We start from the raw sequence: 12,595 nt of genomic DNA on the forward strand, positions 1-12,595 counted from the left end.
GCTCAAGGACTAATTGTCTCAGAAAGGAGCTTGTGGTAAGCTGAGCTAGCCTGCTGAGAGTTTGCGTGAGATAACAGAATGGAGTATTCATGTGAATCTAGTCAATCCACATGAAGAGGACAGTGTCTGGGAAGGAAGTTTCTGCCAGATGGAGTGGGTTGAGTAGTGTTTGGGAGGTAAAGAAACAATTTGAATAGAGGCAATCTTTGATGATATTTGACTGGTGAGATAGGCAGCGGAGGCAGTGACTGGAGAAGATTTAGAGATGAAAAGGTCAAGGGAGGGTTTTGTTTTGGTGTTAAGGTATTTTTAAGATGGGAGAAATTTGATCATGGTTCACTGTTTATGGGGGAAAGCCAGTAGAGACATGAGAGGGTAGATGATGGTACGATGCCCCCAAGACTCAAGACATGAGGCAGTCCAGGTCCAGCAGGAAGGGACACCTTTTTCCTTGCACCGGGAACAACAGTAGCAGAAAGTTAAGGGGATTTTGTTGAGGCTTCTCTTTTTTTAAGGAGTAGAGGTCAGAGTCATGTGCTGAGGGCAGTAAGAGAGGCGGTGGCGGGAAGGTCAGAGATAGGAGGAAAGTAGAGATTTAACAAAGATGTCGTGGGAAACTGTGGATACAAGTTCCAGGTAGCATGAATAACTACCCCATTTATAGTAGGAATGCTGTCAAGGATTTCAGAGGCCGCGATGACCTGCCTGTTTGTTGTCCACGTGAATGTTGATGTTGTCCAGGAAACAAGCAAGATCACAAGATGGGTTGCAAGACATTGAGCCAGGCTCAAGTTGCCAGTGAATGTGGGACAGTAGCCACAGAGGTTACTAGATGGCAGTGAGGAAAAGGGGGTATAGTTTACTGCAGCTAAATGATATGGGCTTAGAGAAAGAGTTTTTCCATAGTGATGGTGGAATGATGGTCTCTATGTGCCGTTAGGGAGTTCTGGGATGTAGGAGAGGACATAGAGTCACCCTTTGAGAAGATGGCTGATGAGATGGGCCCCTCAGGAACGAGCCAGGTTGCTGTTAGGAGGAAGAGGTAGAGGGAACATTCTGTCTTGTGGTTCAGAATTGAGATGAGCTTATTGGAGATGCTCTATGGCACCAGGTGAAGTTTGGAACATACTTTTGGGGAGCATAGGTATTTAGGGAATGAAGAAGAAAGATTATAATGGTCAAGAAGGAGAAACTTAAGATTGCTGCCTATGTATATAGTTATTATCTGAAGGTAGCTTCATAGTTCTCTTAAAGTGCTTACAAACTTTTTTGTTCCTTCAAGAATTTTTCCCTTCCTTTGACATTGGTTACAGATAAGTGTGGTGGTATGTTATATCAATATCAGCAAAATTAAATTACAGTTTCCAAAGAAAGAGCATTTTGTGGTTCTTTAATTTAAAATTTTACTAGGAGATAGTTATTTAAAGGTAAACGCTCTAAGATAAAAATGTTTGATGACATTCTTTCTGAAACATATTTTAATCTCAATTTTATTTAGGCAAATGTGTAAAATTTTGAGTAACTAAGTCAGAGTCAAATCAGTTGACCACTTAATAGTAATAATTATCATACTTTCTTTTTGATGTATAGGCATGTAAAGTTGAAGATTTGGGCAAAGTGGATTTTGAAGATGAAATTAAGAAAAGATTTAAGATGGTATATGTACCAAATTGGTTCTCAGTAGACTTAAAAACAGGGGTAAGTTAGCAGTTGATATTTGTGCAATTTGAGATAGTTGAAAATTTCTCATATAGCTGAGGATTAAGTATTAGTTTTAGAGTCCTGTGTTTTTAAGTTTGAAAGGAGAAGATTTTATGCAGTTTAAATGCCTTTTCATATCCCAGTATATTAAATTGTAGTTGCCTTGAATCATACAAAACACATTTTTGATTCTGAATCTGTGGCTTAGCACTCTGGTCAAATAGTGCAAATAAATAAGGATTTAGAGACTTACTTGAAGAATGTATTCAAATAGAATGCCACTAAACAATTTTTCTCTTTTGACAGATGTTGACAATTACTTTAGATGAGAGTGACTGCTTTGCTGCTTGGGTTTCTGCAAAAGATGCTGGCTTCAGCAGCCCCGATGGGTCGGATCCAAAATGTGAGTTTGTGTCCTTCCTTCCCTACCTCCTTCCAAAAGAGTAGGTAGATATGTGCTGGTTTTTTGCTATATGCTCATCTTTTTTGTTTATAAACAATATTTGGGTTTTTAAAAATTATTTTTCAAGAAATCTATATTTAATTCTGTCATATGGAAATGGAAGATATTCCATTTTAAGTGTTTTGGGATCTTGAGTTTTCTCACAATGTATGACTTAGCTTTAGCAATTAAAGCTACTCTGTACCCTTAAAGCATTCTAGAAATCTGTTAGGTAAGGATAAGTGAAGCTAGGAAACAGTTTTCCCCCCTCCAATTAAAAAAAAGCATTATTGAAGTATAATTGACATATCATGTGTTGGTTTCAGATGTACAGGATAATGATTCAGTATTTGTATATTTTGCAAAATAATCACAGCAGTAAATCTAGTTAATAGTTAACATCTATCACCATGTATAGAAAGTTCTTCTCTTCAGACTTTTTAAGATCTACTCTCTTATTAACTTTCAAATATGCAATACAGTATTAGTAAATATAGTCACCATGCTGTATGTCACATCCCCATGACGAATGTATTTTATAACTGGGAGTTCATACTTTTTGACTCCCTTCACCCATTTTGCCCATTCCATTACTCCTACCCCCCCAACATCTGGCAGCCATCAATCTGTTCTCTGTTTCTATGAGCTCTGGTTTTTTTCTTGCTTTTTTGGTTTCAGATTCCACATGTAAGTGAGATCATATGGCATTTGTCTGTGTCTGACATATTTCGGTTAACTATAAGGCCTTCAGGGTTCATCCTGTTGTCACAAATGGCAAGACTTCATTCTTTTTTTTATGACTGAATAGTATTTCTTTGTGTGTGTGTCTCATTTGCTTTATCCATTCATCCATCAATGGACAATGAGGTTTTCTGTAAATAATGCTGCAGTGAACATGGAGGTGCATATATCTTTTTAAATTAGTGTTTTCCTTTTCTTCAGATAAATACTCAGAAGTAGGATGCTAGATATGATAGTTTTGTTCTTGAGGAACCACCATACTGTTTTCCACGGTGTCTGCACCAACTTACATTCCCATCAGTAGTGCACAGGGGAACCCGTTTCTCCTCATACTCTCAAACATTTGTCATTTATCATCTTTTTGATTAACAGCCATTCTGACAGGTGTGAGGTGATATCTCATTGTGGTTTTGTTTTGCCTTTGCCTGGTGATTAGTGATGTTGAGCAAGTTTTCATGTACCTGTTGGCCATCTGTATGTCTTCTTTGGAAAAGTCTATTCAGCTCTTCTGCCCATTTTTTTAGTCACATTTTTCCATTTTTTTGCTATTGAGTTGTATGAATTTTTTATATATTTTGGATATTAACCCATTTCTGATAAATAATTTGCAGATATTTTCTCCTATTCAGCAGGTTGCCTTTTCATTTTGTTAATGATTTCCTTTGCTCGGTAAAAGCTTGTTAGTTTGATATAGTTCCACTTACTTATTTTTGCCTTCATTGCCTTTGCTTTCGGTGTAAGATCAAAAAAATCATCCACCAAGATCATTGTCAGCAAGCTTATTGCCTGTGTTTTCTTCTAGGAGTATTATGGTTTCAAGTCTTACATTCATCTCTTTAATCCTTTTTGAATTAATTTTTGTGTATGTTGAGAAGAGACTTATCTTCGTAAGAGTCTATTATATTTTATTAATTATATCTTTTATCAGTATTCTTCTAAGAGTGTAACCTGTAGAGATAACTGATATATATACAAAATATAGTGGCTTTATATGGAAATAGCTCTTTAAAGAATACAATTTCTGTTGTTGTTTATTCATTTTCAAAGAATGGCTATATCTGAACAACCAAATAGAATATCTGTTTGCTTGATATTATCACTGCTTTAAACATTGTAAGGTGAAATTTTAAATAGACTTTATGAAATACGTAAAGTCTTGCTTTTAGACATCCTTGGCATTGGGTTAGGAATGTAACATCAGAATATGTGGAAACTTTTCATTTTTATTTCTTTCCCTCTATTTTTAAGTTAAAACTAATGTTTCTCTTTTCTGTTTTCTTTTTTGACTGACTCTTTTGCAGTGAACTTAGGAGGACTTTTACTCCAGGCACTCCTAGAATATTGGCCTAGGACACATGTGAATCCAATAGACGAAGAAGAAAATGAAGTAAACCATGGTTTGTATTTTTATATTAGGATAATTGGTTTTAAAATTACTCTGAAGTTAAGGATATTTAGATTGTTATCCTGAGAATTTTAAATATAAAATTTTTTTAAGCATTTGTAAAGTATGACATAGTAAATAGTTGTGGTGTGCTCAATTTATGGCCCTCCCTTCTGCATGCTAAAGAATGTCCATCCAGTCTTAACTGAGATATCAAAGAACTTTTAATTGGTGAGACTACACGAAGTATATAGAATCAATCCAGTATATTCAGGTGACCTTTGTCCTTAAAAGTAGGCAGCTTAACAGGTTTATTCTAAAGGTACTTCTCAAGGTATTGTGGACCTGCTGGATTTACCTCCAAAGCTAGCTATTTAGCTGCATTGGAAAGGTTTGTCCTTAGCTGCTCATAAGGTTTGTCCTTATGAGGCATATTTCACATTGGCCTGAAATCTAGATATTCCCTAGTCTGATGATCTACCTGATATTGACTCAAAAAATCAACTCCCAACTCAGAAGTGTCAGGGTAAGTGACTGTGTGTAAAGAATTAATGTCATTGAGGACGTTCTGAAGCTGTGTGTGCCACAGGCAGCGGCAGTAACTCACTGTGCAGCATGGGAGAATTTGGAACTTGTGAGTTTGGCTCAGTCTGATTAAAGAAAAGAGGGGAAAAATCTTAAAACAGCACAGCTGATATGTAACCTTGAGTCCCACCCACTGAGGACTTGCTCTGCTAACGATTCTCTGCAGATTGCCTGTTTGTGGTGGTCAGCAGTGATGAAGCCCTCCTGCCAGAGAATGTTGTGGCTGACTGATTCATCCAGAATAATTTTTGGAGTTTAAATCTGTTTTGCAAGGATGACATGCCTCTCTGTAAGTCAGTGTCCTGATGTCCCTGTCAAAGAGAGGGCACTGACCCCACACGTGATGGCGTTTCTTTTGTCACCTGGCTCACTTCATTCCCCTTCTGAACTGTACAGTGAACTGTGAGCCAGAGTCAGTGGAAAGATTTGCTCACAGAGGGTCGAGAAAGCTAGGTTCTGGTATGGGCTCTGCCATTTTATCAACTCTGCAGCTGTGGGCGTGCCGCTTCCTGTTCTTGACTTGTCTTTCTCCATCTATAACCTGACAGGGTGCCCTCGGAGGCCCAAGGAGCCAATAAAGACTAAGTAATGAAAACAAAGGGCTACAGGCAGCACCTCTTGAAGGCAGACTTTGGTTGGGGAAGTAAAGAATAAGTCACGGGAAATGCCAAATCATCCTTAAACTCAAATTGGCGTAGTGAAGGCAGGGCAGGACCGAGCCAAGCTCAGGACAGGGCACTCCACCTGCCTGGTGATCCTGCTGGACCTGCGCAACACACAGGGGACACGCAAGCTGCTTAGGTTACATGTGGTGCGCAGCTCGAGTATTCGGAGGCCTATAGAGAGTTGTAAGTGACGATAATAGAGATAGATGGGCATGGATCCCTCCATTCAGGGCCTAGCATTCTGGGTGGACAAAGCACCGCTTACATCTGCACCGCGTGATGCTGAGAGGGAGGGTCTGAGAGCGCTGTTGATTGCAGAGGGCGAGATTGCTTCCAGATTCCTTCAGAAAGTGGTTATGAACGAACTGGTACTTGAGGGGGAGTCAGCTGCAGAGAGCTGACAGAAATGAAATCTGACTAAAATGAAATCTGCAGAGAGCAATAAAAATGAGTTTATGACCTCTTAGAGATTTTGTTTTTCACCAATACCATTAGTTGTGGCTGCCATTAAATATAAATTTTTTTTTCTGACACAAATTTCTCTGAGCTTGGTGTTTTACCAATCCCCACCCCACCAGCACCACAGAAAAGAGCAGATCATCGTTTATAAAGAGACTGTTCTAGACTTCCCTGTGGCTGAAGTAGGTGGTTATGTTTTTGTTTTAGATCTCAAACATTAATCTCTAAAATGAAATCATTTCTCATGAGGTATGTCACACATTGCCATATTTCTTATTTTCAGGAGCTTTGTTTTTTACCTTTATTTCCATCTCTAGCTGACTTACAGGACTTTTTGACTTAAAAATCTTGCAATGGTTGGGTCCTGTGGAAAGAAAATGTTTAGAATCTGTGTTGTTAGCACTAACTCTGGATACTGACGCCATCTGTATTTTTTCCTAGTAAATGGGGAGCAAGAGAACCGAGTACAGAAAGGAAATGGCTACTTTCAAGTGCCCCCACACACCCCTGTGATCTTTGGTGAAGCTGGAGGTCGCACCCTCTTCAGGTATGGGTAAGAAGGGCTCAGAGTGCATCCTGTTTGCCCTGAAGTTTTGATTCAAGCAAATATCTCTTGTTAACTTCTAGGGGTGTCTGGGTTTTGGTTTTTCACCTCCCTGAAATAGTTAAGTGTCTGATGCTATTAGACCCCATCTTAATTGAGAGCTGAGCCCCTAGTGATAAAATGAGGTTGATACCTTATGGAGGTTGATAACCTTGCCTCAAGGCAGCAGCTTAGTGGTTTCTGCAGGAAATGCTTTTTCTCAGTTAACCAGCAAGACTGCCAGGGAGAGGGGACAGATGACTTCACCAGAAGTCCCCACCACAGGACAACATCTGAGGAGATAACTTCCTCAGACCAGGCCAGGGGAGGTGGACGGGGCTGCTCCTGGGAACTGTCGTGCCCCACAGTGGCTCGCCCTGAGGTGCAAGGCGGTCCTTCATGAGCGCCTGCAGGCAAGCGCCAGACTGGCCTCACCTCCAGGTTGCCAGCCAGGGCCCAGGAGATGTCACGGCAGAAAGCCATGGGCCAGAAGTAAGAAAACTAGTTGTCTTGCCCTTGAGAGCAGGATTCTCTTCCTTGATGGTGATTTCCTGAGAGTGTGGTTACTGAAAACATCTGACCCCATATTGTGTGTGGAGTGCCATGCACTCTAGCACTGGTGGGCGACCTCAAGTGCCTTGCCTACAGCCAGCTTCCGTCCTCACCCAGGGACCCCAACGGGCAGCTGCATGCATGTCTGGCCTTGGAATCTGGGAGCCTGAGTTTTACGGCTTGCTTTCACTCTTAGCAGAATGTCATTCTGCTTGCCTTCTACTTTATTTCCTCAGCTGTCGATTGGGGGTTATCCTGAATGAACTCCATAAGGACCCTCCCTCTAACATTTATTAACAGTGATATTGGGATCCGTGCTTGTTTTGTCACTTACTACATGATGGATTATGTTTAGGCTGCTCTGCCGAGATTCTGGGGGTGAGACTGAGTCCATGCTTCTTAATGAGACGGTGCCACAATGGGTAATTGACATCACTGTGGATGTAAGTGTCCTTCACTTCCACTTTGTCCTCTTATTTTTTTCCAAATCATGAAGAAAATTAACTGTATTAGACGGTATAATCTTTCATTGAAACTAGACTGCCAAGTGGAATCCTCTTCTGCTTCTGTGCAGTTCCAAGCTGCAGAGAAATATTATAATTATGTCTCTTTCTATCTTTATTTTTTTTTTGCATTATCTTTATTTTTAGTATATAAAATGTGGTTATCAAAGAAAATAATAAATGAATAAGGTGAAATTCCCATCCTTTTCCAAACACTCTCCTCCATTCACTTCCTATTCTTCCCAGAGGAAGTAAATATTAATAGCTTAATGTAAAGCCTTCAGTACCTTTTTCTGTGCATACACAAGTGTATATTATTTGTGTATATATGTGTGTCTAGATATATGTGATCCATATATAGATCATTTTATTTTGCACAGAATCTACTGTTCTATACTATTCTACAATTTGGGTGTGTTTTTTTTGTTTGTTTGTTTGTTTTTCACTTAAAAATATATTTTGAACATATTTTCATATCGGTATATGAATCACTTCTTTTTAATGACTGCATAGTATTTCATTGTATAAATGTACCGTGATTTATTTAGCCAGTCCCTGTTAACGGACATTTAGGTTGTACCCAATGTTTTCTGTTACAAACAATGCTTTAGTGAACATCCTTGTGTATATATCTTTGTGTACTTTTTAGGGTAAATTCCTAGAAGTGGAATTGCTGGATCAAAGGGTATGCACATTTTAAATTTCAATAGATACTGCCAAATTGCACTCCACCAACGGTATACCAGTTTACACTCTCACCAAGTGTGTGAGCCCAGTACCCCACACCCTCACCAATGCTGGATACATAGAATCTTTGCTGAAAGATAGACATCTTATCTCATTGTTTTAATTTTTTTAAACTTAGGATGAGGTTAAGCATCTTTTCATAGTGGCCATTTTTATTTCTTTTGTAAATTGCCTGTTTGTATTCTTTACTCGACTTTCTATTGGGTTATTTGTCTGTCTTATTGACTTGTAATAGTTCTTCATATTGACTATTAACCCTTTAACCATTCTCTTGCCTCTCGATTGAATTTTTACTTTGCTCATGATGTCCTTTGGCAAGCAAAAAGTTTTAATTTTTATATGACCAGATTAATCCTTATGGTTGTGAGTTTCATGTCTTGCTTAGGTATTTCCCACTTCAGAGTAGCAAAAATGTTTTCTTTTGTTCTCTTCTAGTATGTTTATGATAATGCTTTGTATCTAGATCATTAAAGTATTAGAGTTTATTCTGTTTGGTGTGAAGTAAGATGCTCACTTTCTCCAAATGGATAGCCAGTGTGTCAACACAGTTTATTGAATCATCTAAACTTTTCCTACTAATCTGAAATGCTGTTTTATCATATACTAAATTTCTATACACACATATAGAAATAGCACATATAGTTATGTGCTATTGACCAATTTTATGTCTATTTAAAGCCTCATGAAAAAAAGATTTAATCTCTAGAAACTTCTAGAAAATTTGTTTTCTGTCCCAGATGAACTTCCAAGAACTTAAAACCAGTCTGACACCTGATGGATATTCTAGTCTTCTCTAAATTTGAGCTCCCCATAAATCACTACTTCCTTTGAGTGTGAAACTCACTTGGATGCTTTGCTGACTTTAGGCCTGTGGCTTATTCCCCAGAGGAAACATCCAAACAGGATATGATATGAGGCTCAAAGGGGATTAATTCCCATAGCAAAGATGATCAATTAATTTTATCGTTTATCTAAGTGTATGGTTTACATCATGTGGACATCTAGGTGGTTGGCTGAACTTTCCACTCTTATTTGAAACCTCAGACCTCACTCTGATGTCAGAGGTAAAGCAAGTTAGGAGGACTTGATTGACCTTTTCAGGTAGGATAATGGACCTTACCAGCATAGAGTGAATGGTTTTGCTCAAAAGTGAATGTTGTGGGTTTCTCTCAAGACACTTAAAATTTTGTTCTGGCATTTGAATGTAGACTTGAGATTTTGGTTTATATGGCTTAAAGAATTAAAATAAAGTTTGTTTCCCTTTAATACCTTGAATTGTTATTTGAGAAGAGCCATGCTGCAATTTTATATTGCCACTGACACTGCATATAATTTGTCTTTATTTATGTTTTATTACAAAATGAAACATTATACTTTTCTAATACCCTTTCTCTAAGGCTGACATAATTTGATAGCTTACTCTAAATTTCATAGAAAGTCACTTTTAAATGTACAATAGCTATTAACTTGTGAATCATGTTTTCTTATTGACATCATTTTAGTTTATCAACTAATAGAAACTATTTTACTTTTTCATTTTTAATATTTCAGAAAAATATGCCCAAATTCAACAAAATTCCTTTCTACCTCCAACCTCATGCATCTTCAGGAGCAAAAACTTTAAAAAAGTAAGTACATGGAGTGTCGTGCAATACTTTGATCTGATTAATTGCCAGAGATTTTTTTATTCCTCATGATTACATTTATAGCACAGGAGGCAAGTACTAGATCTTAGGCTAACTTCATAATACTGAAAGTTTATATAATTTAACCATTTGCAAAGTATGGGCTTCCCTGGTAGCTCAACTGGTAAAAAGTCTACTTGCAACGCAGGAGAGCCTGGTTTGATTCCTGGGTTGGGAAGATTCACTGGAGAAGGGATAGGCTACCCACTCCAGTATTCTTGAGCTTTCCAGGTGGCTCAGCTAGTAAAGAATCCACCTGCAATGTGTGAGACCTGGGTTCGATCCCTGGGTTGGATTTAATTAATTGCCAGAGATATTTTTTATTTGTTATGATTACATTTATAGCACAGGAGGCAAGTACTAGATCTTAGGTTAATTTCATAATATTGAAAGTTTATATAATTTAACCGTTTACAAAGTACCTACTGTGGCCAGTTGCAGATGTTCAAAATAAGACATGGATTTTGTTTCTTGCCATATTCATAGTTTAGGACACAATCTGTGTATAATTGCTTTTATGGATACTTAGGGAAAGAAACGGAGAAGGCAATGGTACCCCACTCCAGTACTCTTGCCTGGAAAATCCCATGGACGGAGGAGCCTGGTAGGCTGCAGTCCATGGGGTCGCTAAGAGTCGGACACGACTGAGCGACTCCACTTTCACTTTTCACTTTCATGCATTGGAGAAGGAAATGGCAACCCACTCCAGTGTTCTTGCCTGGAGAATCCCAGGGACAGGGGAGCCTGGTGGGCTGTCATCTGTGGGGTCACACGGAGTCGGACACGACTGAAGTGACTTAGCTGCAGCAGCAGCAGGGAAAGAAAAGTGTAGGGGAAAGAAATGAATCTGTGACTATAGCTTTCCAGAAAGGTTTCTTGAAGGACATGGAATTTGAGCTAGACATGTAAGATTGGTCAAAAGAAAGATATTTCAGGTCCAGAAAATGGTTTCATCAGGGATGTGGAAGTAGGAGCTTACATAAGATATTGTTAGATTTCCAAACATACACACAAAAAAGAATAGAAGAATGAACCTCATTATCCCATCAAACAGCTTAAGTAGTTGTCAGCATATGGCTAAACATTGTGTCATCTATACCTCTATCTTTCCTCCCTCCCACTGAATCCCCCTGCCTACACACTCACACATTCACACACTCACACACCAGACACAGAGGATTATCTTAAAGCAAGTTCTAGATAGCACTTCAGCAGTATTTAATGATTGATGTTCAAGATGGCTCTTAAAGTATGAGCCTAAACCATTTGATTTGACCATTATTAACTGATGTCAGAGATACAGAAATAGGTTTGGGGATAAGGAAGTTGCTGAATCTAGTTTTGGACATGTAGAGTTTGCGATGCCTTTGGGGCATCAGCTGGAGCTGTTGGGTTGGTGAGTTTGGAGATCAGACAGGCAGTTGAAACTCAAGGTCTTGACTATAGGAGGAAGCCCTGGGAGAAATGGGCACAACCATCATCGGAGCCTAATGAGCACCAGGGGCTGCCTCCCTTTCAGGAGCATTCTGTTTGCCCATGCTCTGGGAAGGTCTTTAAGGGAATAGAACCTAGAAGCCTATTCTTTATGTATATAATCTCACTTACTTGCACATAATCTGTCTTAGGAGAGGACACTGTAAGAAATCTGTTGGGAATTGTAAAAATGGAAAGCAATGACTAAGAACATGTATTGGTTTATGTTTTTGTGGTATGATTTAGCCTTATCAAATGTTATCACCAAGGAATATGGGAGAGAATATCCAGTGATTTCCTGATGTCACCATCTGCCCTTGCCTTTTTCAGGGACCGACTTTCTGCTAGTGACATGCTTCAAGTCCGGAAAGTAATGGAACACGTCTATGAGAAAATCATCAACTTGGATAATGAGTCTCAAACCACTAGCTCTTCTAATAATGAAAAACCAGGAGAACAGGAAAAAGAGGAGGATATTGCTGTATTGGCAGAGGAGAAAATTGAACTTTTGTGCCAGGACCAGGTAAATGGACTTGAGGACACCGCCCCATTTTTTCCAGTGCTGGTGCTCAGAATTTCATAATGTGGTAGGATTGTGGTTTCCAGATCTGTTGCCTTGCGGGGGTTGAGGGGAGGGCCTCTGCTTTTAGAGAGACTGTAAGGAGTGCCGGGTCTCCCACCTATTTGTGAGGCCCTTTTTGGAGGGCTTGATTAACCCACCCTAAAGCTTCCATTTACCCAGGGGGCAGTTTTCAGGAAGGGGACAAGGAGATTGAAATGCACACGCAGACAGATGTGGATGTGCTGGTGGCTTTTTTTTTTTCCTGAAAAGAAAGCCACGTGCTCATCTTGATGTGCAGAGCAGCATCTGCTGTGTTAAAGATCTGAAGAGGAGGTGAGTGGAGCATCTGTGCAAATGCTGTAAATGAGGATCCAGTTGAGGCATTTCTTCAGAAGAACGGCTAGATGTGTCGTGTCTGCCCTAGCCACATGAGTTGCACGTCTCCCGTGCCCAGATTCATGCCTGCAGGCAGCAAGAACAGGCCACCAAGCATGGGCAAGGAGAGCTCGGCAT

At 39.4% G+C, this 12,595-nt stretch overlaps 1 protein-coding gene across 2 annotated transcripts in view; it reads left to right on the plus strand.

The window, feature by feature from the left end:
• WDR48 (WD repeat domain 48) overlaps nucleotides 1-12,595 on the plus strand; it is a 45,548-nt gene that overhangs the window by 30,869 nt on the left and 2,084 nt on the right. The window contains exons 12-19 of one of the 2 annotated variants that reach the window (XM_065933033.1): nucleotides 1,591-1,698; nucleotides 2,008-2,104; nucleotides 4,186-4,281; nucleotides 6,419-6,524; nucleotides 7,468-7,555; nucleotides 8,265-8,300; nucleotides 9,914-9,990; nucleotides 11,851-12,043. In XM_065933033.1, the coding sequence (XP_065789105.1) occupies nucleotides 1,591-1,698; nucleotides 2,008-2,104; nucleotides 4,186-4,281; nucleotides 6,419-6,524; nucleotides 7,468-7,555; nucleotides 8,265-8,300; nucleotides 9,914-9,990; nucleotides 11,851-12,043 (801 nt within the window). The remainder of the gene's footprint in view (nucleotides 1-1,590; nucleotides 1,699-2,007; nucleotides 2,105-4,185; nucleotides 4,282-6,418; nucleotides 6,525-7,467; nucleotides 7,556-8,264; nucleotides 8,301-9,913; nucleotides 9,991-11,850; nucleotides 12,044-12,595) is intronic. The other variant, XM_065933035.1, reaches the window with a different exon arrangement.

This window comes from Muntiacus reevesi, chromosome 4, assembly GCF_963930625.1.
Source record: "Muntiacus reevesi chromosome 4, mMunRee1.1, whole genome shotgun sequence".
Lineage (NCBI taxonomy): Eukaryota > Metazoa > Chordata > Mammalia > Artiodactyla > Cervidae > Muntiacus > Muntiacus reevesi.